Source organism: Chrysemys picta, chromosome 1, assembly GCF_011386835.1.
Source record: "Chrysemys picta bellii isolate R12L10 chromosome 1, ASM1138683v2, whole genome shotgun sequence".
Classification (NCBI taxonomy): Eukaryota; Metazoa; Chordata; order Testudines; family Emydidae; genus Chrysemys; species Chrysemys picta.
The window spans coordinates 212,352,444-212,378,870 of record NC_088791.1 but is presented as its reverse complement, the minus strand read 5'-3'; the positions used below and the strand labels follow the sequence as shown (position 1 = coordinate 212,378,870).

General features: G+C 43.0%; 2 protein-coding genes across 5 annotated transcripts in view; one reads left to right on the top strand and one right to left on the bottom strand.

Annotated features, from left to right (window-relative positions):
- Nucleotides 1-6,511, top strand: part of POLA1 (DNA polymerase alpha 1, catalytic subunit) — a 349,978-nt gene extending 343,467 nt beyond the window's left edge. For 2 of the 3 annotated variants that reach the window (XM_065579286.1, XM_065579280.1), the window contains one exon: nt 5,214-6,511. In XM_065579286.1, the coding sequence (XP_065435358.1) occupies nt 5,214-5,386 (173 nt within the window). In that variant the 3' untranslated portion in view covers nt 5,387-6,511. The remainder of the gene's footprint in view (nt 1-5,213) is intronic. The other variant, XM_065579281.1, reaches the window with a different exon arrangement.
- A 5,106-nt stretch (nt 6,512-11,617) lies between these two features.
- Nucleotides 11,618-23,283, bottom strand: ARX (aristaless related homeobox). 2 transcript variants are annotated; one of them, XM_042859087.2, is made up of 6 exons: nt 22,874-23,283; nt 20,704-21,370; nt 18,303-18,348; nt 15,732-15,801; nt 15,473-15,647; nt 11,618-12,739 (listed from the first exon to the last, which is right to left on the bottom strand). In XM_042859087.2, the coding sequence occupies exons 1-6, from the start codon at nt 23,064-23,066 to the stop codon at nt 12,499-12,501; spliced, it is 1,392 nt and encodes a 463-aa protein (XP_042715021.1). In that variant the 5' UTR covers nt 23,067-23,283; the 3' UTR covers nt 11,618-12,498. The 2 variants fall into 2 exon arrangements, with proteins under 2 accessions (XP_042715021.1, XP_023962659.1); XM_024106891.3 differs by having other exon boundaries at nt 15,473-15,801.
- Nucleotides 23,284-26,427: the final 3,144 nt, after the last annotated feature.

Below are 26,427 nucleotides of genomic sequence, written 5' to 3'. Positions count from 1 at the left end.
AGTCTTCCATTATAAGAATACTAGAATTATTTTAATTTATAATTTATTAGGCTCATATTAACACCCAAAATGTAAAAAGTGCATTCCAGAACATAGAGGAAGGCAGGCATATCCCCTGCCCTGAAAAACATATGTTGTTTAGCAGATGGCATGCCAGTGGTCAAAGTTGGGGAGGGTTCTGAGCTCCTTTTGGTCCAAAAAACAAAGTGTCTGTCCTGTGAAATCATTTGTGGCTGAGATCTAGTTGGTCTGTGTGTACAAACTAAGAAACTGGTGTCACCAATGGATATCTAAGAAGAACAACACCATGTAGACTTAGTAATCTGTGGCTTTGCACAGCTTCTTGCTATTTTTTATTAGAAACAAAAAAGCAAAGATTTTGTCGAATGATACCTTTTTTTCTTTACTGCTATTTTTTTGTTTTGCAGTGACATTGCAGAAACGGCAAAGCTAAGGTTAACTGTAAGGATGGGGTGCTGTGTATTAGAAAGGGGGGGGAATGCAATTAAAAAATGACTCACATTACCTGATTTCATAATTGACAGAATATTTATTTAACTTGCAGTAAATTGACACACCTCTAGACAGAGACAATTATGACTGACTGTATAACATCTGACAGAACCAATTATGACTGACTGTTGTTTGCTACCTTTGCACAGAAATAAATGAAACATAGATATTTGCAACGGAGACTGCTGCCTGTGTGCCTAAACTTGCTATAATTAAAATATAATAACCAGTAGGTGATATAAAAATTTTCAGTTCCTAATGGTTTTGAATTTAGTATGTTTTTTCAGATAAAAGTATTAGACGTGACATTGTACATGTGTGATCTACTGAATCCTTAACACATGTACATGACAGGATATGGATTTTTGTTTGCTTTTAGATAAACGGACAATCTGAAATTTTGTTCATGGAACTATATTATTTCTCACACACAAAGTACACATACATTTGTGTGTGTGTTGTTATTAGCCGACGAACTCTCACTCTGATTATCCTGTCAGAGTCCAGTTGTCCAATCAGTAGATGTAAAGCCCAGAACCTTTTACCGTACTCCAGACAAGAACAAAAGTGCTTGGTTTCTAATATAAGGTTCTCTGTGCATCATTTTTATAAGAGTGAAGGTAAAGGGTGGCAAGTGGAAAATATTTAACAATACGTTGAGACATTTCCATCTTTGCTTCATCCATCCACACAACTATGGGGTAGATAAGATTCAGATACCTCTTCAAAAAGAAGAGCATTCTTCACTTAGTTAAAAAGAAAAGTGGAAGGGGAAGAGGAGGAATACATGGGAAGTTTTATAGGAACTTCTGTCTAATAGTGTGGATCAGTAAAAGATCATTCTGTATTATGAGGAATGGGGCAGTTGATTTTCTCCCTACATGTTTGGCAAAGGAGTTTGGTTATGAAATATTTATCAAGAGTAATTACATTATTTTAGGGATTATGATATCTGAGTTTTGTTTTATAAGATCAAAATTACATCTTAATTTCCATTTTTAAAATCTATTTTAAAAACTTTAAATTTCTTCCTTTATCGTTATATAAAACACTGACGCTTTTTGTACATTATATTCATTTATATTAAATTTTCGCGAATATTAACAATTGTAAATGAAAACTTGCCATTGTATATGGACATTATGTAAAAAAAAAAAAGTGATAGTATTAGGTATTAAACTATTTTCATACTTGTGCCCAAGTGTTGAAAAGCAATTCCATTAGATGTTTATAGCTTTGTTCTCAGAGGGCCTTAGGTTCGTTATTGATTAAATTCTCATTTAGGAAGAAAATGTGAGCTTTTATATGCATCTTTAAGTTGGATGGTATGGTAACTTGAAAGTATTGACTGACTGTGTGATATACGGTGGTCACAGTTGTCTTTTACTAAGAGGAGCACAGAGTGATGCTGGTTGTCATTCTTACTCTGCTGTGTGGCAGCGTAAATAGTCCCCTTTCTAACCAACCTGGTGGGAAAAGTCAATATCCCATCAGCAGAGGAGGTAAACACATCAGGAGCTGTGTCCTCTCTCATCTTCCCCTGCACTGTATTACTACAGTTCTTTAAATCTGTTCTCCCCAGTCATCAGATGCACTTGTGTCATTCAAATGCATAGTATTGCTGTACTGCAGATAGAACTGCAGTCTGAATTTAGCGGTATAACGTATTTTAGAATTAAGACTTAAAATTATCCGCCCACTAATTTAATGCAGCCACTTTTATTTCTCCTTTCCCATTCCACGTTTCCCTTCTGCCTTAAAAAAAAAAATTCCATCTAGCAATCTTTTTAAAGTAATTAATGTAAATTTTCAGAAGGGTTACCGTGAACAATTAATGTTTAGATCTAGTGAACAAAAGCTAGAAACTCTGCTAGTGGAATGGCTTGAGACAGATTTTGAGTGATGTGTGTGTCTGTTTTTTGTTCTTCACTTCACCATTGCTTTATTGTTTCAGTTTAGTTGTTCTTTTCCTGATTAATGTGTCTTCCTGCTCTTTCCATATGTAGCAGCTGTTTCTGTACATTGATACACTTCACCTTGGTCTCTCCTGGGCTCTGTGAAGCTTTAAAACTATTTTAGCTTAATTTTGAACTTCAATTTTAGACACTTCATGATACAGTTGTTGGTACAGTAAGCACAAGTTTCCTCAGTTTTGCCAGGACATGAGCAGTTACAAGTAAAATCCTTTAATATCTCTTACACTTTAGCAATATATGAACTGCTTAGTGTCTTGAGGATTATGGTTAATTTAATTTTTGTTTGACAATATACTGAGTTACTACAGGATTTAATGCATCTTTTCACAGTTATGTTTAATTAGACCCAACATTTAAAGTGTTTCCAGGTTAATTATATGTGTTTTATGCTATAGTGACTCAAATCTGATTAAAATACAGAATCTTTAATCTGGTTTTTCATTTTCTTTAGGCTGAATTTTAAGTTATCTTTTACCAGTAGAAAAAAGTAATTTGATTATTGACTGAATAGTGACAAATAGTAATTCAGCTATGTTATATTCAAGTAGACTCCATATATTAATGACTTAGGACCTGATCCTGCAAACACTTATACGTGTGGGTAAAGTTGGGCACGTAAATTCTCACATACTTAAAATTAAGCATAAATGTAATCCTTTGGGGACCGAACCCGTCCTCATTAGAGTTGTTTGTAAAGTACCTAAAAGTTGATGTACACTTTTAATCCTGTTTAACTATCATAATTTTAAAACAAAAGAAATTTGCATTAATATGTGCAAAGATTGGCTTCAGTGGAAGTTGCTGAGTAAATAAATGTGAAACGCTAAGTGTATGAATTGAGGAACCAACAATAATACCGGAAGCTAAGTATATTGTATCAGATTATTAGTTAGTGAACTTACCTTGAAAAATCTTGCAAAGGTCAAAGATGTTTTATAACATGTTTATAAAATTCCAGATTTGTGATTGTTTTCCCCCAATACTTTCTGTCCCTCCTATCTAATGTTTTTCTCCCAGGTCCTCATACATTATATGGGTCCTTCTTCATTCCCAGGGATAGGACACAAGCTAGATCAATGGGATGTGTTCATCTCTCCACCTTAATTTTTTTAGCCTTACCCTACATGGGTGGACTGGAAAAGTCACCGAGTCCCCAAAAAACATGTGGCTCTCATTGCTCCTAGGAAATGCTCACTGCCCTAAAGATTTATGTTATTCTAACAAACCACAAAGTGCAGTACTGACTAGTTAAGAAAGAATTGTTATTCTTACGGTTTTTTACATGGAATCTGTACTTTGGGGTATTTTTGTAGTATAAATAATGTGATGAAATGCTTCAGTCTCTGCTCAGAGGACAGCAAGGAATGAGACAGGTTCTAGCAGGTCAAGAATAATGTGTAATAGGAAAACTGTGTGGGACGCTTGCAGGATACTTGCTTATGCTATGCCAAAATGGCTTGAGAGCTGCTTCGAGAGATTGCGTATCTCCCTGTGCCGTACTGTCACTGTTTTGATCGGCAGAGGGGCTTCAGCTGGCGCTCCCCCCGTATAAAAGAGGGAGGGACCCTCAACTTTGGGACCACTTCCTGTGTGTCCACTAGTCCAAACATGTCTGAATTGGTTGACCTTCCAAGCACACTATGAGGCTTATCTATTTACCTGGGCTTATGAAGAGGGAGGGGCATGATTGGAACTGGTTTGGAAAGAGGAGCATTGTTGGACTTGATCTTTACCAGGTGTTTTATTGTTGGCATGTGGAATATCAAAGAAAGTGGCTTTGCCACTGAATTCATGAAGTGTTTAAAAAACAAATATTATGTGTTTTGTCAGAGATATCATGCCAACCAAATACTTTGGAATGGCCTATTCATTGGTACATCAAGAGAATCTGATGTCTTCCAAATAAGGCCTATTGGCCAAGACGACAGGCTCATCTTACTTACATGTTAGGGTAGGAAGTTGCGGTCATGAGGAGTTCCTCCTTTGTTAATAGTGTGCACTTAATGCCTTTCATCAAAGATCTTGAAGTGCATTACAATGATAGATAAGTATTAATATTCCCATTTTCCAGATGAGGGGACCTGGGAACAGAGAGGTAGACCAGCCCAAGGTATTTCAGTGATTCAGTGATACAGATAGGAATAAGAACAAGGGATGAAATCATGGTGCCATTGACTTCAGTGGCAAAAATCCATTGACTTCACTAGGGCCAAAATTTCATGCTGGGTCTCCAGATGCCTGATCCCCTTTTCCAACCACTAGACATGCTGCCTATTCTATGTGATAAGTTTCATGATCCCACTTTTTTTAATAATCATTTGTCAATGACAACACACACCTGGTTTTCTCTGATGTTGTGTCTAATCAACCCCCACTTTCTCCCTCCACTTGGGCAACATTTCTGGCCAAGCAGCACTTCCTGTCAGTTACTGACAGGAGGTGCTGCGCCAGTTCAGTTGTGGTATGACAGATGGTCTGACTAATTCCTTGTTGAACTAGATTCAGTGTCTTTGTGAGTTAAAATTTTGACATCCCTCCTAAACATGTGGGTAAAACATTGTGTTGGAAAAGGTAAGTGGGGGATGAGAACAAAGAAAAAGTCTGAAACTATTGCAGTAAAATTTGTTTTGTGTCTCCGGCAGCAGTTAACTTCATCTTATTTTAAAAGGTTAATGAAAAAGTGTTTCCCTCTTTGATCTTTTAATCCTTCTCTTTTGTTTTTAGAAAGCATGAAGAGGAAGCTGACCATAAATGAGACAGAGGTTTACAGAAAGTTGAAGAACACAGTAGACAAATTTCTGTCCATGAGTGGCTATTCTGAAGTAAACCTCAGCAAACTCTTTCAGACTTTCAGTATAGTAAAATCTGTGGGAGATCCCAGTAATGAAAGACAATGATTAAGTGAAAGTGGTGGGAGAAGAGAGGTTTGTTGTCCTTCAGAAACAATAATCTTTTTTTTCCTCTGGCTTTCCCATTTTAAACAATAATACTCTGATTTCAACATATATAAAAGACAGATGTGTTTTAATCATCTTGGTTTCTCAATGGAGAAAAAAAAAGTAAAGATAAAAACAGAATATAGTGATTTACTGGACCACCTAAATAGTTGATTTTGTATATATATATTGTGTTGTATCTAGAGCTATGAGGGAAAAGGGGGTGGGGGAATTGCTGCTTTAATTGAATAATTCCCAGTGAGAGTTGCTGGAATGTAAGTGATCCTAGACTTTGCTCCAGGGTATTTAGTAGAGGTGCTCTCAGGAAAAGAGGTTAGTAGAGGTCTCAGTAGGAGCACTAATGTTTTGCCTTTTCATAGTTTATCTACTTTCCTATCGTAAACATACCAATTAAAAACAATACTAAACCTAAAAGCCTCCTAATGTCCTAATACCTTCTTCTGAAGGGGGCTTTACTTTTAAGATTTATATATAAAGGTACTGAACAAGGGATGGCAGTTTTATAACCTGTGGTTACCAAAAACAGAGAACCATATTTTTTCTGTTTTAGATGTACTTTCTTTGTACTTAAACATAAGTAATGTCTTGCTATTCTAAATAAATAAATATGCAGTCAGCTCACCAGCTACACGGAGCAAGCGCATAGATATCTATCTTTATTCCACAGAAAAATAAGATGATATAAACAGTCAGTGACAAAAATGTGGGTACAATGCAGTGTAGCCAAAAAATAGAAGTTAGTGTTTTGTGATAAAAGTGATTATGGCCATACTAAAGTTTTAATGGTTTTATAAACAAATCTTATTGCCTGTTTACTGCCAGTAAAATGACAAACAGAAATGACAAGAAATTATAATAAAAATGGTAAGTTCTTTTGTGTAGGAGGAGGAAAAATTTAAGGTTGTTTGTACTTTTCAATGAGTATTACAGTCTATGTTAAGTTTACAGTGTCATGTATTTGTTAATTCAAGACTATAAAATGCTTTTAAAAATATATAACAGTATAAAATGTAAAGTGTCATACTGCTTGATGGAAAAAAATAAAAGTTTTCTAGTGAAAGAAAATTTGACTGGATCTGTTGTATATACCGGCCACAACAGGCGAGAGGGTCCCACAGCTCAGTGTTCCTTACTGAGCCTGAACATCTACACTGCAATCCTACAGCCCCACAGTCCAAATCAGCTGACACTGGCCAGCAGCGGGCGTTTTATTGCAGTGTATTAGAGTCCATTCCTTTAAATTCACAGTACAATTGACAGAGGTATATGCATCTCAGCTTTTAAAAGGTCAGTTTGGTTCAATGAAAACTAAGAAAAAGGCTTGAAGCTAGAAAATAGTGAGAGTACCAGCCCGAACCCACTAGATATCAAAGGGTATTGTGTGTGATTGAGTGTATGTGTTTATATCATATTTGTTTATAAAATTTCACCAGAGTGTGCTCTGGGTAACACTGTTATGTAGCTATTGATGTTGTGTATGTCTAAGTATACATTTGCTTTCTCATACATGGGGCTAACTCCTGCAAATTTTACTCGCACAAGTAGTCCTACTAAAGTAAATGAGTGTGTGCTTGTCAACAGTTACCAGTTTGTGGTCAATGTTATCCCATACATCTGGATGCATCGAGCAGTGCTACTTGTGCATTCATTCAGCATATTTAGTCAGATCATTATAACAGATAATTTCTCAGGTGTAGGGTTTAAAATAAGGTCTGCTGTCTAAATGAAACAATCAAATTAGAGACCATTGAAAGATACAATAATCAATAGCCTGTCTTTTTTTTTAATTTCATGTATATTTGAGATTTTCACTGTATCCAGTCAAATTATTATTTGACTTGACCAATGAGACTGGGTAGAATTTTTAGAAAAGTAAAAGGAGTACATTCTTCAAGACATGTAAGTATTATATACAAATAAAACGGTTACTCTGGCATTTGTATGTCTCTGTATAATCATTGTTGAATAGCCTGTTAGTTTACTAGGTTAGGGAGTTTTAAATTAAATGAAGGTTGTGGAATAATTATGTAGAGTGCAGCAATATATAGTTTCCATTTTTGTAACTCCAGTAAAGTTGTACTTCCATCACACAGAAAAGAAGGATTAAACCCTGTTTTTATGACACAGAAAAGACAAAATCCCCTCTACAGCAACTTTAGCCAGCCACAATCAGATGGGGAATCGGAAATGAATGCTTTTCCCAATTTCAGGCAATTTTAGCTTCATCTCAGATCAGAGTTGAATTCCTGGCAAGGAACAACTGCCTTTTACCTTACTAATAAGCCCTAAGCAATTTGTCTATTTTTGGCCCTGGAGAAAGGCTGGGAAATGCAAAATCATCTTTCTATATTTTTGTCAATATTCTATGTATATAGGAAATGGCTATAGTTGATTTAGTGCTGTAAATAATTTGAGAAAGGTTGAAGTTCACAGGCTTGTATTTTGAAACTGATCTAGGCTGAATTATTCCACATTCTCCCTTGTACCTCTCCCTGCTGCAGCCCCCAAATCTACTACAGTTAAACATATTTTTTCTCTTTTTTATTTTATTTTTTTTTTTATTTTTTTTTTCAGCTTGGGGAGAGCAATGTTGATACATGAACTAAGAAGCCAGACTTCACATAGGGCGTTTATGTGTTATTAAAAACAAATTCATACCGCAAATCCATTTGGTCCTGTGCCAAAATTCCCTTTTTCACTGCAAAATGCACTTTGCTAATTCCAAACTTCAGCCCATCTTCCCTTTTGCTCTATTTGACTATCTTCTGTAGAGCACCTTAAATATTTCTTAATTGAACAGTTCGTGATGAATTCTCCTTATAGCAGTTTAATAGATTAACTCATCTGTGCCAGCTTCAAATTTCAGATTAAAATTCCTTCATCCCGAAGGCAGCATTATCAGGTTATTGGAGGCTGTTTTCAAACCTTGGTTTTGAATAGCAGCGGCTCTGCATTAATTTAACCACTAAGCTAATAAGTAGGTTTCGTTTTGTTATGCTAAGCTTTATTGCTTTTCTTTTGATCAGAATGGTGTTGTTGAGCAAAGCAGCAGACAAGGCATTCTTTGATGAGGGAATTAGTGCTCTATTCTTCCTCTATTATTCATAGCACAGTGGAATATGTAAGTACCTGAGGGTGTCAAAGGAGAGCAGGCTCTATTGCAAAGTGTTCGCCTTGTTTCTCTCAATAGCTGACTATGAGATGATAAACCGCTTAATACACTGCACTAATTGGATGAGAGCAGAAAGAGATGGGAATTAAGGCAAGGCAAAAGGAGAAAGTGCTACCAGCCTTCATTCACTCTGTCACCACTTTAACAGCGCCAAAGGAGGCACAAGCTTTCTATAAGCAGACCAGAGGTTTTGTGCAGAGATAAAATGAACCTGTTAGTGGATTCAAGTAATACACTAATTATTGCACAGTATAAATACCACTACTGGTTTTATAACACGGAGGTAAACTTCTTTTGAGAACGTTATAGGATTGCTTGCCAGTAGTATAGATCCTAATAAGGGCCCAGAGTAATAACCCCCTGGATTAGCAAAATTGCTGCTTGTGGAAGTATGATTCGGGCTTTTACGAAGATTTCAGCAGAAAGAATAAAAATGACTGAATGACATTTCTTAATGCGTAATGGCTTGATAATGATTCCCTTTTCTTTGCAGTAAAAATGTATACTTCAAACTGTACAGTTAATAACGTCCAGGAACAAACGTTATTTTTCCCATAATTTTGGCACCTATTTGAAAACTCTAAAATATATATGTGTATATATAATGCTGTCAGTGAAATGTATAGTTATTTGGGGGAACTGTAGCTTGTTCATAAAAACAAACAATTCAGGTCTGTCGAAGTGGCCTGTGTCTGTGTGTGTGTGTGTGATCACCTCCACATACAACTGGGGGTGGTGGGGGGATCAGATAAATAATATTTACCTTCCTCTTAATTCTACTTCGGAGAAGTCCCACTGCAACCGTCTCCTTATAAAACAAAAAACGTATGCAAAGCCCAATTCTGGATGGTGGAGAAATGAAATGTGCCCCGTGTTGTGTCTGATAGAGAACGTGCCCTTCGCTCAGGATGCATTGCGCAGTCATTTTCACTACGCCGAGCTGTCTTTGTATCTGGTTTGTATCCGTGCCCCCAGGCTGCCAGAGTCGCTGCGTGTTGCAGTAGTCTGGAACCTCTTGTTGTGCCCGCCATGGAGCGGAACAGGGTGTGAGGGAAACCCTGGGTTGGGAACTCTTGTTGGCTTCTAAATGTGAGAACAGATGGTGGGAGATTTGGCCCTGGGAGGGAATCGGGTTGCCATGAGTCCCGGCTCTCTAGCGCTACATCCAAGCGTCAATATTTCTTTGGCGATTGTTAAATCTATATGGGGGGAGGCTTGTTTGAGGTTGAGCCGGGGGTGGGGGGCGGAGGGAGGGTCAGGCTCCCCTGGCATTGTAGCGAAGCGTTCCCAGATATTCGGGCCAAAGCGGGTTGCCATTCATTAATAATGCTCACAATTAGATTAAATCATTCTGGAAAATCTCATAAAATCCTCTAAGCACGCTCCAGTGGCTCTTTCCAGCCCGCAGCATTCAGCGCTGGGGGAGGTTTGGAGGGAGAAGAAAATTGGTTTCTTTTGCCGCTTTGAAAAGCTGCCGGGAGTTTGTCAGGCGCGCCCCGTCAGATGTTGACCAGGGAGCCTCGCTGGAAGTCAGGGGGTCGCTGGCGTGGGGGACGCTGGGGCGCGGAATGAGTTTCCCTCCAGCTGGAGCGCGCAGAAAGAATAGGGGGCCTTGGGCTCGGGCGTGTTTGCAGCATCCGAGGGAGCCGGGATTAGGAGGCTGGTAAAACAAGGCCAGGCGCGGCCATTGGCCGGCCCGGGCTGCGAGCCGTGGGGGGGGGGGGGGGATTTCACGCGATTTGCTTCTGCTCCGGGGAAGGGTCAAAGGAGAAGCGATGGCTTCAAACCCGCCGGCGGGGCGCGCCCAGCCCGAGAGCAGCCAACCCCCTCGCCACCCTCACGAGCAAAACCGCGCGGGGCGCGGCGCCGGATTGTGCCCCCGACGCCTAGAACCGGATTGCGGCTCTGCCACCCGTTTCTGCCCACGGGTCATCAGCATCAATCCCGACCCCGCCGGGCCTCCCCGGGCTTGTTCCCCCCCGCTGGGGCCGGGTGCGAGCCGGGACTAACGCTGGGCACCTTTAGCGGCGCATTTCCCCTGCTGCTGGTGCCCCCATCCTCAAGTGTCCGTCCCCGAACAGCCTGGCTCCCCGCCAGTGCCAGCGGGAGTAACACACACACCCCCAGCCCTTCCCTGGGAAGCATCCAAACCAGACCCGCAGGGACCGACCGGATCAGTGCAGGAATCAGGACACATCGTGTCAACGCCCTACTCACACACACCCCTGTGTAAAGGCCCAGATTGAAACTCCTCTCCAGTCTCACCGCCCTCTCTGGCTCACACCTACATGGGGCTAGGCCTTGTCAGACTGCAGTGCGTGGAGCTGGCCAGGTAGAGGAATAACTGCGTTTACCATGAAGCTACAACCATCTTCGCCAAGAGGTTCTACAAGTTTGACTTCCAACAGTTCCCCTGAGCTGCAAGGCCTCGAGCACTGGTGTCTCCCTGCTGCTTCCACAAGCCCTCACTTTGCCTACTCCCCTTTGGCTAAATCGGTGTTGCCCTGAAAGCACGTGGGGGCCGACTTGAAGTCTGTATGACATTTAATATATACAATAGATACACACATGCTGGACCTCGCCACGAATCACTGTAGGAGGGTTCTGCTTCTCAGCGAGTTTCAAATTGTTTGGATTTTTAGGGCAGGCGTATTAGAAACATATTCTACGTTCAATCTTTTTAAAGAAATTCCTATTTTGTTGACTTAAAACAATAAAAACCCGCCCGTACTAAAGACAGGGATCTCAGCTTCCTCCTACAGCAGTTTTGAGGGTAACAATCTATTAGACAGTTATAATAGCCCCTATTTGTTACACGGGTGGTATTTCCATGGTTGTTTCCAATGACGCTATTAAATGCCATATACTTCAATGTACCCTTCACAATTCTTTTTGTTAAACATATATATATTTATATATATATATTTTATTTTCTGAGTGTGGCACTTCTCCAATTAATAGCAAGGAAAAGTGTTAACAATAACGACATTACACAAAAGTACTGTACCATTGCCTTTTTAGAGTTTCGGAAACCTCTACAGTTAATAAGTTAAATAAAGGGGTTGTACATAAATATTTGTCTAGGAACCCTATTATATCTACAACACAGTAAGAATCTACAGAATGACAAACTTTTACAACACTACACTGAGTGCAATTGTTTTATAACATTTCAAATATACAAAGCTCTGTTCTTTTTTATAACAATGGTATGTACAGAATCAATAATCACAGTTTAGTGACTTAAACAGTCCATATTCTAGCAGTGTATTTCCCTTTGGTTTGATATAAAAACCTTGGTTGGTGTAGTGTTAAAGAATATAACAAGAAAAAGATATACCCCTTTCCTTTAAGTGCACTGGTTATCTTACAGCATCAAATTCACTTTCATTCTGCACTGGCAGCATCCTTGGTTGATAATATGCAGCTGGCTACAATAACATGTAAAATAGTTCTCCAGTGCTCCTGATAGACCAACTTAACATCCTAAGATGTTATTTTAAGAAGCTGTGTGGGAAGTTTAGGTATTTTTTTTTTAATTGCAATTTATGTATTTATTTAGCCAGATGTCCAGAAAAAAAAAGGGGGGGGGGGAGGGATGTAACTTTAATTCTATAGAATATAATATCTTATTGGGAGCTCTTTTTGTCTAATGACCAATGAAGAAATTAATGTAGTGTACAGTTTTAAAATGTACCAGCCAAGGAGTTACTCATTCAGGAGCTTGTAAATGTTGGTTCACTCATGTGAGTGCTGATGCTTGCTTTCTTCAAGTTCCTAACCCGAGAACCTATCCAATGTCTTAATCGCTGGTCCTCTTTTTCCATTTGGTCTTGATTCGTACTAGCTGAGGTGACCTTTATTGATTTATGTATTTATTTTAGCACACCTCTTTCCCTGTGCTGTTTCCAGGGATAATATTGAGTTGTGTGAGCTGAGCTGCGTGTTCTTTTGCTTTCAGCCTCAGAGCTGCTATGCTAGAAGCCCGTCTGTCTGCTGCAGCTGTTGCTGGATCTGATAGCCCACTTGATTGCACTGCACTTTCCACGGCAGGAGTGGGCTGTCTCAGTAGGGCAGCAGCAGTGGAAGCACTAGTCAGGGGAGCCATAGTGGAAAAGAGCCTGCAAGTAAAGTAAACATTTTGGTCAAAACCAAGGCAGCTTATGTGCGTGTGTCTGTTGCTGTTGTTTTGTCAGAATAAGGTGACCAGCGTTGTCATATCTGTTCCTTCCCCCCCCCCCACTTCCCTGTTCGCTTCCACTAAGAGTTCTGAGTTCATGTCAGAGCTAAGCAGCGAAGTATTATCACTAATGTAGAAAAGACAAAGACGTTGAAAAAAAATCTCAACACTGGCAGTCAAAAGATTAAAAAAAAAAGCGAGTCTAATTCTCTCAGATTTGCTGGTGACAGCCGCTCACACTAGAGCACACTGTCAGGAGCAGTTGATACTGTGATTTACACTTAATAGGGAGAGGAATTCCAAAATGAAACGCTTTGGGGGATTGTTTTCTCCTTAGCTATCATTTAAAATAGAAACGCTGCACACGTTAAACTCTTCCATTATACTATTCCTCTCTTTTCCCCCAGTGGATTTCTGCCTTTCCCCTTCCCCCCCTCCACAATCATCTTCCTCTTTTAAAGGTTCTACAGTCCTGATGCCCAAAGTGTCTTAACCGTTCCTCAGCACTGATGCCCATACCAGCAGGAAGTGGCATTCCTGTTGATTTCCTCACAGTGGAATGCCAATTATTATCCAGCAACCTAGCATCCAGGCTCAATGACACAATCTTTTAAATGCCTTCCCTCTAGTTTTTCTTACTTCTCTCACCAGAGCAGTCACTCTGAAGAGTGCAAGTGACCCCCTTGACTGGCACATCAAGATGTACAGACTCTCCATTAACCAAGGATGTGATTATTGACATCATCACGGCTAGGAATTGAACTGTGTTCCTTGAAGGCATCAGGGTCTACATACTAAGCCCTAGCATGCTAAGCTCCCATACTGGCTGCTGCGATTTTTTTTTCTTTCTGAGTCTTTGATGCAGATATTAAGTATTAACATTGGCAAGAATGGAACACATTCCTTTTAAAAGGTCAATTACTGCTCAGTTTAACACAAGCTTTTACATTCTTCAGAATCCCTAATTCTACTGGTAAAATCTAGCGATACTATATATATCAAAACAATGATAGGTTTGATTAGTGGGAGGCAATCCCTGTTGTGGTGAACTTGTTAAATTTAACAGTTTTAAATCACCTAATACATACTGAAATGCTACATTTCAAGGTGGATGTGAATTTGCTCTGTCATGCCTATTTTAATCTTATAGTCCATTATCCAGGCTGAGTTAGTAAGCTTTTACAATTCACTTTTCAATTTGTTGTCGGGGAGGGGGGGGGAACCGTAGAAGGACTGCACTAATGCTAGAAGAGAAGTGATAAACTGTGAAATCATCGCTCTAAGCAGGGGGCGTGACAGCACTGTAACATCACTTGTTCCATTAGGTAAATTGAGTCACTGACTACAATTTGATGCATAAACTGTTTAATTGTATTGGTTTAGACTAAGAAACTAATTTTACTTCGTTTTTTTTTATTTTCCTCCCGACGATTTTGTTAAAGTGGCTGCTCAGTTGGATGAATCTATTATTTCTTTGTTCTCCTAAACAGAGATCATTGCAGTTACATTCAGTTTTATTTTCACTTCTCTCTCCAACTTAATAAATCCTTCTATTGTTTCTCTGTCTGTGTGATTAACTACAGACTTTTTAGTTCATCATTTGGTTTTCATTTAAATAAAGGAAGCTATAATATACGTGAATCGTTTCTTTTATTTCAGTGTCTTACACGACTAGTAGATTTAGGTATAAAACACACTGAGAAATAGACCCGGGCAAATACTCCAAAATATTTTTTACGACGAGTCCTACTAATTATTGAATGCTTCACCGGTGTTGTGTTCCCTTGCTACAAATACTCTAGCGAGTGATGCGAGGGGCAGGAATGTTTGTGGAAACCGTGAATGTCAACCAAATATAAGAGAATATTTCCAGAGAGCAGATTTTGAATTAGTAGACGTGAATATTCATGGTGACAATCTGATTCTAAGCGTTACCCTCATCTAGTCAGGGAACCGAAGCGTAACATGTGACCTGTGCGTCCAATCAACACTAACCAACACAGCTCGAATTTCGAATATCAAATAATCCACAATGAACTGCCTGCGAGAGATCTACCAACCCAGAGTGGTTATAATTCTGTGAATGGTTTTAAATAACTAAGACGTTCAAGAAAACGATAGGCTGCTCGAGGACAATTTTGAACAGCAAAAGAGACAAAATTAATCAAATTACACGCTACAAATTATTCATCCAGCTCTACCGGGGAAGCATCATTGTCACCAAGTCGCTTGAGGGAGACCAGCTCAGGGTGAGAAGTTACCTTTCCTTCTTGACCCACTGCCACCAGCCTCACATCATAGCAACTCTTCGAAAACTTTCTTGTTACTCTTTCAAGACAGTTCTAATAACATTAACCTCCACCGGAGACTCTGAGCACTGTACATTAATGAGTCAGGTTGTAGCATGCAGACGTCAAGTGCTTGGAATTCTGCCATTTCCCCTCATTTGTCCTTCCTCCCCATGAATAATCTGTAGTGCAAATTCAACTAAGAGGTGCCTAACTAATCCAGGCAAGAGAACTGCGTTAATTGCACACAAGTTGGATTGTAGTAGGCAGCCGTGGCTCCCGAAAGCCATGTTCCATGGCACACACTTTCTCCTCCCCAACCTCCACCCCCTGTACTGGTTATACTATACACCGCATTTGCAAATGGTAAACGCTGAACGTGTTACCTGCCAAATGCAGGGCTGATGAAGGCTGGATGCCGGAATACAGCTGCGCCCAGGAAAGTGCTGAGGCCTAGCGGAGTCCCACTTGGTGGCAAAGTTGCAGAACCAGGTGGAGGAGGTAGACTAGGGAAGGCGGCAGCAGCAGCTGCTGCAGCAGCAGTCCAGGCGGAGTCTAGAGCTGGGTGATGAGGAGGGAAAGGACTAGCATCAAGGTATGGACTGAGTGGGTGAGTTGCTGACAGGGGACCAGGGAAAGGCAAACCTGGGGTGTGTGTCTGAGCCCCAGCCTTTTCCCTCTTCCGCCATTTAGCCCTACGGTTCTGGAACCATACCTGAAATCCAAAAGAAAATTGGTTTTAATATTTCTGGCCTCGTCTCCAAATGTTTTGCCCAGCAGACATGATACATTTTCCGGACAGGTCTCGAGCATTTCTACCCCAAACCCTCAGCAGGCAGGAGGTCAGAACTGGATAGGATTTTAGACTACAAATGGCAGTTGATCTAGGTAACATTTGGAGCGGGGGGGGACTTCGTTGTTATTACATGGAGTAATAAATGGCCCGGGTTGGTCAAATAACTCGCACATTAGGACAGGATTAAACAACCCCTGAAGTGGGCGTGCATGGTTACCTTTCACGGAAGCGTTTTTATCACCTTCTCCTGGTTTATATATTTACCCTGCTGGTAAAGTGATTGCCTCTTTGGAAGAAAGTATGAGGCTAGGGTGGAGCTGACCCGTTAAGCCTTTTATCCTTAATATGGTTACTTATGCTATATAGTATATAAATAATACCTCATCTCCGGGTTTACGTTTCACAGGTATAAATAAGCACACACGTGTGTACTGAATACTCTGAATATACGTAACATTTAACACACAGTATAATGATTCTCTGAAAACATGTACAATATTCGGAAGTTTCTTTTTCAGCTAACATGTATCCATTTTCCAGAGGAATCCTACTGGTTTGAGTGGAGAGTAAAACGTTTTAATTTAAATACTTGACAGCATGGTGGTGGTTTTGGCAGCATACAATAATGCTTTCTTTTATGGACATTTTAACTGAAACATTACTGCTGTAGTCAAATGTTCTAAAAATTAATTCCCACTAGAACTAAATTATTTTTATGATGTGATCTATACACACACCCACACTAAGATCTGCATGGTATCTTTCACTGAAGTTAATATTTACAAATGGTATCATTTTAGGCTCATTCAGGTTTTTAAAGATTAAAAGCAATACAAAATCGTGACTGCAAGTAAAATGTAATATTTAAAAAAAAAATCGCGAAGCTATTGAAGGAATAATATGCATGTCCCAGCTGTACTCTTAGGATTTAGTTTACATGACTTTGTTAGCCAGCCACGGAATTGCAATCTCACCCTAAACGTTCGTTAATCAAAATGTGCTTGTTCTTTGAAACAGAAGAGATTAATAAAACACCACATTTGAACGGAAAACGTTCGCTTAATATCAAAGTATAAATATCACACATTAAAGGAGAGCCTTTGAAAGAGACATAATCTGTTAATTTTGTGGCGCGGTGGGGGTTGAATTTTCACCTTTAAATATAGCTCACGTTTGGCAGAACATTATGAAACCCCATCTCTACAGCAGCTAAACGAATAAAGGCAACGATGCTATGTGTAGACGTACGTATGAAGAGACATGATGTCCTTAAAGGAAGCCAAAATCTTCTACAAGCGGATCGTCTCTACCAACTAAAACTCAATTAGCAAGCTGTCCCCACTGCAATTCCCCATTATTGAATTAATAAGTCTGAGTACACCCAAAAGGTAAACGAAGGGGCTCTCATAATTCATATTCCCTTAATTACATCTTCTCCAGTGAATAGGAGAAGAGAGAAAGGGGGTGTCTTTCTTTTTAAAAGTTATTTAACTTTCCCACGACTTGTTCCCCTGAGCTGAAAATACTGATTTGCTGTCACATCTCTGTTTGACAATGGAGAAATGTGTCAACAGAAAGGAGGGGACAAATCTCATCATTAGCCCCTCTAATGCAAGAAGCTGTTGTGTATTAAATGAGCCATATGGAATTTATTATGCTTTATCAGCGCCTGATTTTAACTGTAAAGTGATTTGCTCAGCTTCAGACCCAGAGACATCTGTTTTCTGTTGGCAATCAGGGCATCCCAATGTTTATCGTCTCTTTGGTTATGAGACTTGGGTTAGGAAATGCACTCTGGTATGGGGCTGCAAACACCTTTAATAGCATTGCACTCACTCACTATTAGATCAATGCGGTCTTATTGCTATCAAAAATGGGAAATCAAATAGCATTAGCCAGCCCCTTGTGCAGGCGGAGAGGAAATCAAACAACATTTCGCCTTCAAATGGCCCTGTTTGTTCTAGCACTAAGTGGGCTTTTATGAAGCCCGATTGGAGATTTAATCACGGCCAAATACCTGCTTGGAGCAGAGCGGGTTTGTCTAACAACCAAAACCCCGCGTGGCCGGGCGATTTTAATCCAACTGGGTTTCGCCTGCTGATTATTGGGGTCGGTTGGGGGTTTTGTGGGAGGAGGGGATATCAGCTGCCTCCGGTCTTTCCCCTGTCCACCACACTGACCCCAGGGGCCAGCCCCCACCCCCGACCCTCTCCAGCGTGCCTCTGGAGAACACCCCGCAGGATTGGCGAAGGCAACAGGGATAGTTTCCAACCCACCCGCGCAGGGCTGAGTGAGTCCAGTCCCAGCGGCCGCTGCTGGGCTTAGCTGGCCACGGCCCCGCGGGCATCCACCGGCTCTCCGCGGGGTAGGGAGACCGCGCAGGCCCCTATTCACCCGACCCAGCTCTCGCCCGGACTCACCTGCACTCGGGCTTCGGTCAGATCCAGCCGCATGGCCAGCTCCTCCCTGAGAGGGAAACAAGCACACAGACACACCGCGCCGTGAGACTCCCCGCGGGGGCGCAGAGCAGCTAGGGCAGCTCTGCCCCGTCCCCAGATCCCGGCCGGGCGGGGGGCTCGAGTCAATGGCCGAGCTCCGGGGCACATGAATGGGAGCGGGATCGAGCCCCCTGCCGTGTGCCTGGTCTGAGCACAAATACAGCGCACCCACCACATGGCCCATGGAGCCCTACCAGGGGCGTATCCAGGGGCAGCCCTAGCCCAATACCCGGAGCCGCAGGCTGAAGTCTGCGCACAATTTGGCTCCCAGTGCTCACACCCCGTCTGCTTGCAACACCCGCAGCCCGTGTAGCAAAGTAGGGAAAAGGCTTATTACACGTTTCCCCTCCGCAAGCGATCAGGAGATGGTAGAGAGCAAAGGGGGCGAAGTCACCCCCGGGTCAGGCCATTCCGCAATTATCTTCGTCCGTCACGTTCGAGCTGTGCCTGGGATTTAGAGTTCAGTGTGTGCCTTAAAAACTAATTAGTTTCAAACCCACTAAACGCTTGGTGTTTCCAATGCCCACCGCAAACTCTACACATCACAGGGGGAATCAATTTAGCTGAAACCCTACCCCTTCATTGCAGTTATTATTGCAATAATTAAGGCAAATCGGAAACCATTAAGATGTTATAAAACTGCTCATAATCTGTTTACCTAAAATATGAGAGCTCAGAGCATAATTGGATCTCCCTCCGCTAAAAAGAAAGAGCTGGGCTGGCCAAGGGACCCTGGGCTGCAAAGAGCCTGCTTTCTTTCAGATCCCTCAGCCTCACCTGCAACTTTCAAAGCCTCGAGCCCGAGGGAAGCCAAACACGAGCCGCCTTCCCTTTCGCTACACAACAAGCGCCTGACATTTTAACTCAAGTCTCCGAGCCGGCTGGAAGCTTTCTGTTTTAATACCCAGCCAGAGAAAAGGCTCAGGAACCGCAGAAGCAACAACAACAGCAGTAAAAAAAGGCCTGTTGGATTTTTCCCGTTTCCCTCCAGGATATTGTAGCTAAACTACCCGTTCTGGAGCGCAGCTCTGCAGTATTCAGGCAGCGCAAAACCGCAGGGAAGGCCCTGGACTGTTAAAGGTGTTATACATTATGTCTTCTGGGGAAAGAGTTTCGTTGCTGTCTGGAGGCAGCAGAAATATGTTAGCTGCAGCAGAGCATAAGTGCACCCCGGGTACCACAGTTAAGCGTTTCCACGCCGCATTGCTTTATTTGTTCAAAAAAAAAAAAGGATTGATTTTCCTTCTTTTAGTTACACCGGTGAGTGTAGTATAGCTCATCTATGAAATTGGGGGTATGATTGTGTTTTTAACGTTCTATAGAGATTACGCTCTCATTTTTTCTCTCTCCGTCTGACACGATCTCCTCGGGATCTGACTTCACTATTCAGGGGAAGGGGGGGAAGCGTAAATCAAACGAGTTTCTGGGCAAGGAGAATGGAGTGGTGTGTGTGAAAAGGAGGAGAATGGGAAAGAGCCCGTCAGAACTGTAAACAAACACAAGATACACTTAATTCCTATTCGAAAATTCCTCTCTGTGTTTCTGGGCAAGAATAGTAAATGAGCTGTAGATAAAGTGTATAAGCAACAACAACAGACCCTACTATGTGTACGAGAATATCACCCCCACCCCTCTCTGACTCCGATCTAAGTTTGTATCTCTCTACACATATCCATATGCAGAGGTTAAACATATTACACACAGTATTTTAGCGGAGCTATTATCTAGTTAAATATTCTAAGAACTCAAAGCTGGAATACTTTGATCTTTTTTACAGGACTTCCCTGTACAGGGCAGGGTTCCAGTTTGCACTGGGAAAAGCGTAATTGATACCCAGCAAGCTTGTTGGTAGATCTGAAGAAGGATCAAGGCATAGGATAAAAATAGAACATTATGTGGTTTAGCTAGGAGCGGGACAGATACTACCTGCCTGTGGCCAACTGGCTCTGCAGTGAAGACAAACTAATCGCAGAAGTTTCTCTCCTTTCCTGTGCCACTAGCAGAGCAGCAATTTCTATACTAGAGATTGCCTCTAAAGCTGATTGGGGGGAGGGGGAGAGAAAACTCTTCCCAGCTGATCCAAGGGGGATTCAGGAAAGGCCCGGGTGAGACCAAGAGGAAACTCCTGGTGACTGTGGCCAGCAGAGAAACTCAGGGGTGTGTGTGAGAAAGAAACGCTAAGGCGCCTTCTCCAATCAGCCAGCCAGCCCCAGGAATTGCCTCTGAGCACAGGGGAGCTGTGGCAGCTGATCTGCGGGGTGGGAAGGGCCCTGTGCCCAGCCGGGCAGGCTGCGATCATCAACCCTCCTCCCCCAGCCTGTACCTGGTGAAGACATCTGGGTAGTGGGTTTTCTGGAAGGCCCTCTCCAGCTCCTCCAGCTGGTAGCTGGTGAAGGTGGTGCGGTAGCGCCGCTGCTTCCTCTTGAGCAGCCCCTCCTCGGAGTCGCTGCCCGCCGACAGGCACACGCTGTCCTCGCCGTCCTTGCCCTCGGCGTCCTCTGGGTGCAGCAGCAGCTCCTCCTTGGGGGACAGCTCCCCACCGTCGGGCCCCGTGGCGGGAGCAGCGCCGCGCCTGGGCTCCTTCAGGAGCCCCCCGCCGGCCTCCCCCAGCAGCTCCTCCTCGTCCTCCTCCTCCAGCTCCTCGTCCTCCTCCTCCTCCTCCTCCAGCAGCTCCTCGTCCTCGTCCTCCTCCTCGTCGGGCACCCCCGCGGCCGCCGGCCCCGGCCTCTCCTCGGGGCGCCCCAGCTCGTCCAGGGCGGGCGGCGGGGGTGCGAAGGGCGCGTTCTCCCGGTACGACTTGCTGCGGCTGATGCTGACCTGGGGCGCCTGGCTGATCTTCAGCGTGTCCCAGGACGGGGCGGCGGCCCCCTCCGCCCGCGGCCCGGCAGCCCCCGGCAGCAGCCGGCCCCCTCCGGGCCCGTACAGGCGGCGCAGCTTGGGGGGCAGGTGCAGCTCGGCGGGCTCGAACGTGGGGCTCCCCTTGGGGGATCCTGCCGGGAGACAGACACACACAGCCCGCCGGGGCACAGAGAGAGAGAGAGACCGGGTCAGGGCAGGCGCGGCAGCAAAGCAGGGCAAGGCACCAGCCGGGGGGCTCCCGGGGACACCAGCCCCGTCCCCAGCCGGCGGGAGACCCCCACCATGGTCAGCTTGAAACCATACCGGCCCCTTCGGCTCCCCACCCGTCCGGAGTCCGGCTAGAAAGTTGCCACCGGTCCATCCCAGTGTAGCCGCCCGCTTCTCTCCTGTAGCGGGCAGCCGGTGGCATAAAGCGACCATCACTCATCCCTGCCCGATAACAGGCACCGGCTGTAGCGCGGGCTCAACAAACCCTTCCCCGGCCCGGTTATTCCCCCCCCCCCCCCCTTTGCAGAACACATTTCCCTTTTAACCCAAGGGCTTCGTGCTGCCATCAGAGTCTGAAATAGCCCTGGGGAACCTGGGGGGAAAACCCAAAGGCCGACATGCTCTAGCTCGTCTCGTTTCCGTTGCCCTAACGGTGTTCAATGGATATTTTACGTGTCAAACAAGCCTATTATTCTAAATCGCAAGTTTATTTGGCAAGGAGAAAGAAAACCCGCTGCTGTGAATGATCTCCCCAGAGGTTAAACCGCCCTAGAGCGGGAAGAAACTGCCCTAAGCGAAAAGAGATAGGAAATGTGATTTGGTTGTGAATTATTAAGTCCCTTTCTTGCTCAAAAGCAAGCATGAACTTGATACAGGAGATCAGAAAAATGTTTTACACAACAAATAGGCATGATTTCCACACACACACCCCGTCCAGCTTTTCTTTAACGATACTGAGTCTCAATAAATAAAACTATTGACAAATATTGAATCCGGTTTAGCTAGGGTACGAATATAATAGTGTTCACTTCTGACACGAATGGTAAATCCCCAACAAGAACGATGAACTATCAGGCTAAGAACAGCGCAAAAGGAAGCCGCAGTTTTCCAGCAGTTCCAGCCCGGTACCATGCAATGTGAGGAGTTTACTCTGGTCTAAGCTTTAGTAAAATCAAATTAATAATAAAGAAGAAGAATCGGAACTGAAGATACGATCGCGTTAAACCAAATCCGCCCAAGCCAATGGCAATGCTCCCCCACTGCGGAACACCCTCAGAGCCCCAGAATTACAGGGTCTCCGCCGCTCTGAGAGCCCCTGTCCACACGCTGGAAGGGGGTGGGGTGAGCTAATCCCAACAGCAACTGCTATTTCTGACCTCTCGCTTACATAAGCCGATCGCTATAAATATATTACTTTTATGACCAAACTACATGCTCCCGGTGTGAGACAGAGCGATCGAAAACGAGCGAGCGAGATTGGGAGCGATCCAGCAGGGGTTAGAGCGCTGAATGGCTTTGCAGTTAACAGGCCTATAGAGCTGCTTCTTTGGGTCTCCCCCCCCTCCCCTTCCCTTCCCTCCCAGCCGCACTTTTACTTTTCTTTTTTTCCAGCTGATTTTGCTTGCAACCCGCCGTTTGTTGCTTACCTTGCACGGCCTTGTCCTGTTCTGTCCTGTTAGACAGAGAAGGCAGGCTCTGAGCAGCTCCTAGCAATCTCATTTTACAGGGGCTCCTCCTGCCCAGGATGCTGTCTATGCAGTAGGAGGAGAGTAAAGTTGGAGATTTACTTTTACATTCAGGCCTCTCAGAGCAGCTCTCTTCTTGGTATTGATTGCTCATGGCTTTGGCTTTCCCTTCGGTAAGGAGCTGCCTCGCTCGGCCGGCTGGCTGGCTGGCTGCGTGTGTGTGGGGCTGGGTTGTTGGCTTTTTGGTTTTTTTGGTTGTTGGGTTTTTGTTGTTGTTGTTGCTTGGGCTGGAGTGTTTTTTAATCCCCCCACCAGCGGCTCCACTCGCCCCTCTTCCTGCTCAGGACACTAGTAACAAGTGTAGTGAGCTGCAATTGCTTTGCTCTTGAGTCCCTCTCCTCCACGTGCTGGGAGCCGCCCTCTGATTGGCTCTCGCCAGAGGCAGGGCCGCTTCAGGCTTCCAGCGCGGAGCAAAGCCCGGTTTGGATCACTAGGGGATCAGCACCAGCGCGGAAAAGTTCCTCGGCACCTCCCTGGGAGCAGTGTTCACTTCCACCTCGCCTTGTCACCCAGAAAACGAGTCCAAACCCCTCGCTCCCTGCCCTCCTAGTCCTCCATCTCTCCGCAGCTATTGCCACGACTGACCCCCATACCTCTCACGGCCGGGAAAGGGGGTGTCTGTCAAAGATATTGTTTCCCACAATTCTAAATTACTGGGTGGGGGAGGTAGGGAAAGAGGGGTACGAGTTATTACACAACGAGGATGCGAGGTTCAGTTATTGCTTTCAAAACTGTTCAGAACATCTCCAGCTGACACGTTCTTCTTTACTGGGGTATGGAATGGTTTCAAATATCAAAGCATGTTTTGAGGAGTCGTTTGAAAATAAAATAATGCTGCTAAGGTACTTTCGCTGGGCTAACACAGATGAGCTCGCACTTGTTGCAGATCTGTTACCTATCTGTTGCTAGTTACGCTTGACTATTGTTTTAACAGCAGAAAAGGAGGTATGTGGATGGCAACACGGCTTGGGTGATGGCGAAAAGACACATAAAAAGCCAATGTCAGGAGACACGAGACAGCCAATTTCTCTTTAATTGCTATATGTAAAATTGTTTATAAAAGTTATATTCTTGGGGAGGGGATGGGTGCCCTGGAAGACGAATCCTTCATTTTCCATGGTTGACCTGAGATAAAACAGCAATTTAATTGGAAGGAATTGTGAGAATAAGAATAGAGACCTGGATCAACATATTTGCGATTGACTTTCCATCTGGCTCTTCAGCTTGGAAACAGAAGGACTAAAGTGTCCCTTATCTCCCTTTAAACTGGAAACCCAGCAATGTCCCATGACATTGAGATCATTGTGAAAGGGCGGACGTTTTAGATCTAGCAAAGGAGTCTGACAATAGAGCTGATACCTACAATGGTAATTCCAAAGACCGGTGAGATAATGCTGTATCCAGAAAACTCGCTATCTCCTTGCTGATGTCTGCAGTACAGGCTAGGGCCAAGCGAAAAGCAAAGAGGAAAAGCCAAGGGAAGGAGGGGGGCGGTGGTGTAGAAGAAAGAAATCCATGTCTGGTTTTCTTCCTTCCCGGTCTCCCTCATTGAATGTGTCAAAGGAAAAGCGTTTTACAAAGGAACACACTTGAATCGCTTACAGTCCGTATTTAAAAATACAAGGATTCATAATTGGGATTTTTACTGTAATAAACATCTGGATAACTCTTTCAAATGCTAATGTGTGATAGACATTCCGGGGCTGCCTTGGCAGAAGTATTTAATACACAATTTGAGCTGCATGAAGTGTTGGTAACTGAACCACTAGATCCCCGGGGAAGGTGCAGGACTTTCAAACCCAGAAGGTTTCGTTCGCTTCTCACTTACCTTTTCCTTCCCTCTCTGGGTTTAAGCACACATTTTCTCAGACACTTTAAACACATCTTTGCTGCTGAAAGACGTCTGGGATTTTCTTTTCGTGCTCATTGACCGAGCGATCGCATTTACATCCCAAGCAGAATTTGAAGTTCACTGTTTATACAGTTGAGGTTCGATTTTAATTGGCATGTTTTAATTATCTGTGCGTCTCCTGATAAAATGTGCATTTACAGTTCCCATCCTACTAACACACGAGACACGTTGGAGGGATCTCGCTTTTGTTTTCTTTGTCACCCTAAAATAATTCATTCGCACACTTAGATGATTCACTTATTCGAGAGCTGGGTGGGAGACAGCTCTATTTTTCCTATTAATCATACACATTCACAGTCCTCAAGACAGAGTTTTCATGCGGGATCCTTCACCTGAGATTCTTTAAACAGAGCAAATTGTAAATAAGAAGTGTGTATATGATTTAATTATATAATATATAATAATATATGTATATAATATATAATAACAGGCCTTGGAAATAATGTCTGACTTTATAAATAAAGTAACCATCAAGTCAGACATTATTCCCCAGAGCTGTCGGGCACATAAAGGCTCTACATGACATTTATTTCCTCTTATTTTATGCCTTTTAAAAATACATAGGCGGGGCTGGGTGTTCAGGACTTGTACACAATCAATGAATATGCGATCACATCATTTTTACACAAAGCTACATTTTAATGATAAATACGTGTGACTAAAATACAATAACCAGTTTCTGACCCCCTTTATGAAATGTCTCTGACAAGCTAGATTTCCTCCTTGTGTTGCACTGAAGGAGTATTTCTGTTCGCTTTGCCTGTTAGTTTTTATTTTTCTAATCGTCGCTCCGAAATGCTTGTGTCTGGAGTGAGAACGCAATTTGGAAGGAAAGTCTTTTTAACTCGGGAGAGAAGAGATCCTGGCACCAGACACATTTTCACATACACCCTCGAACGATCATTGTCACGATTCAATGCCACAACTTCAAAAAGCTCTATTTATCCCTTCCTAGTTGTTGCTATTCTTGAGCGTCATGTCAATAATAATTATAATAAAAAACAAACCTAGAAATTAGGTATTAAACGTACAGATAACTGATACAGCACCTGCGAGCAACTTAGTTACTGACTGACCGGATTTTACTGGTTAGTTTTTTTTTTTAATGAAGGATACTTTTGCACATTTCTTGTATTATATATATATATAAAATAATGTGTTGAACGGTCATTATAAAAGAAGAATTAGTGGGCTGCATAAACGAGCAAAAGAGAACTCCTGCTTTTATTTTTTCTAATTTTTGTTAACATGTTAATGTATCCTCTCTCTCTCTACTAATAAGCAAATAAATTACACTTTAAGTGCATGGGTATAGAACACTTCTGGCTTGTTCTCCCTGATTGCTTGTCTGATTGATACCCTGTTATCTGACAAAAAAAATCGGCTTTATCCGCTTTCACGATCAATAACTAAAATGAAAATGACAAATTTAATATTGCAACCTGCATGAGATTATAAAGCTGTAAAAAATCTGTTGTTTTTGTACAAATTGGGGCTGTCTACACCATTTGGACTTAATGTTTATAGGTGAGTCTAAGAAACC

What these genes read in the sequence shown, in the direction of transcription:
- ARX (XM_024106891.3), bottom strand. Translation starts at nt 23,066, where the DNA reads ATGAGCAATCAATACCAAGAAGAGAGCTGCTCTGAGAGGCCTGAATGT. An exon ending in TACCCAGATGTCTTCACCAG is followed by an intron (nt 18,349 to 20,703) that starts GTACAGGCTGGG and finishes TTTCCCTCTCAG; the next exon opens with GGAGGAGCTGGCCATGCGGC. An exon ending in TGACCGAAGCCCGAGTGCAG is followed by an intron (nt 15,802 to 18,302) that starts GTGAGTCCGGGC and finishes TTTGGATTTCAG; the next exon opens with GTATGGTTCCAGAACCGTAG.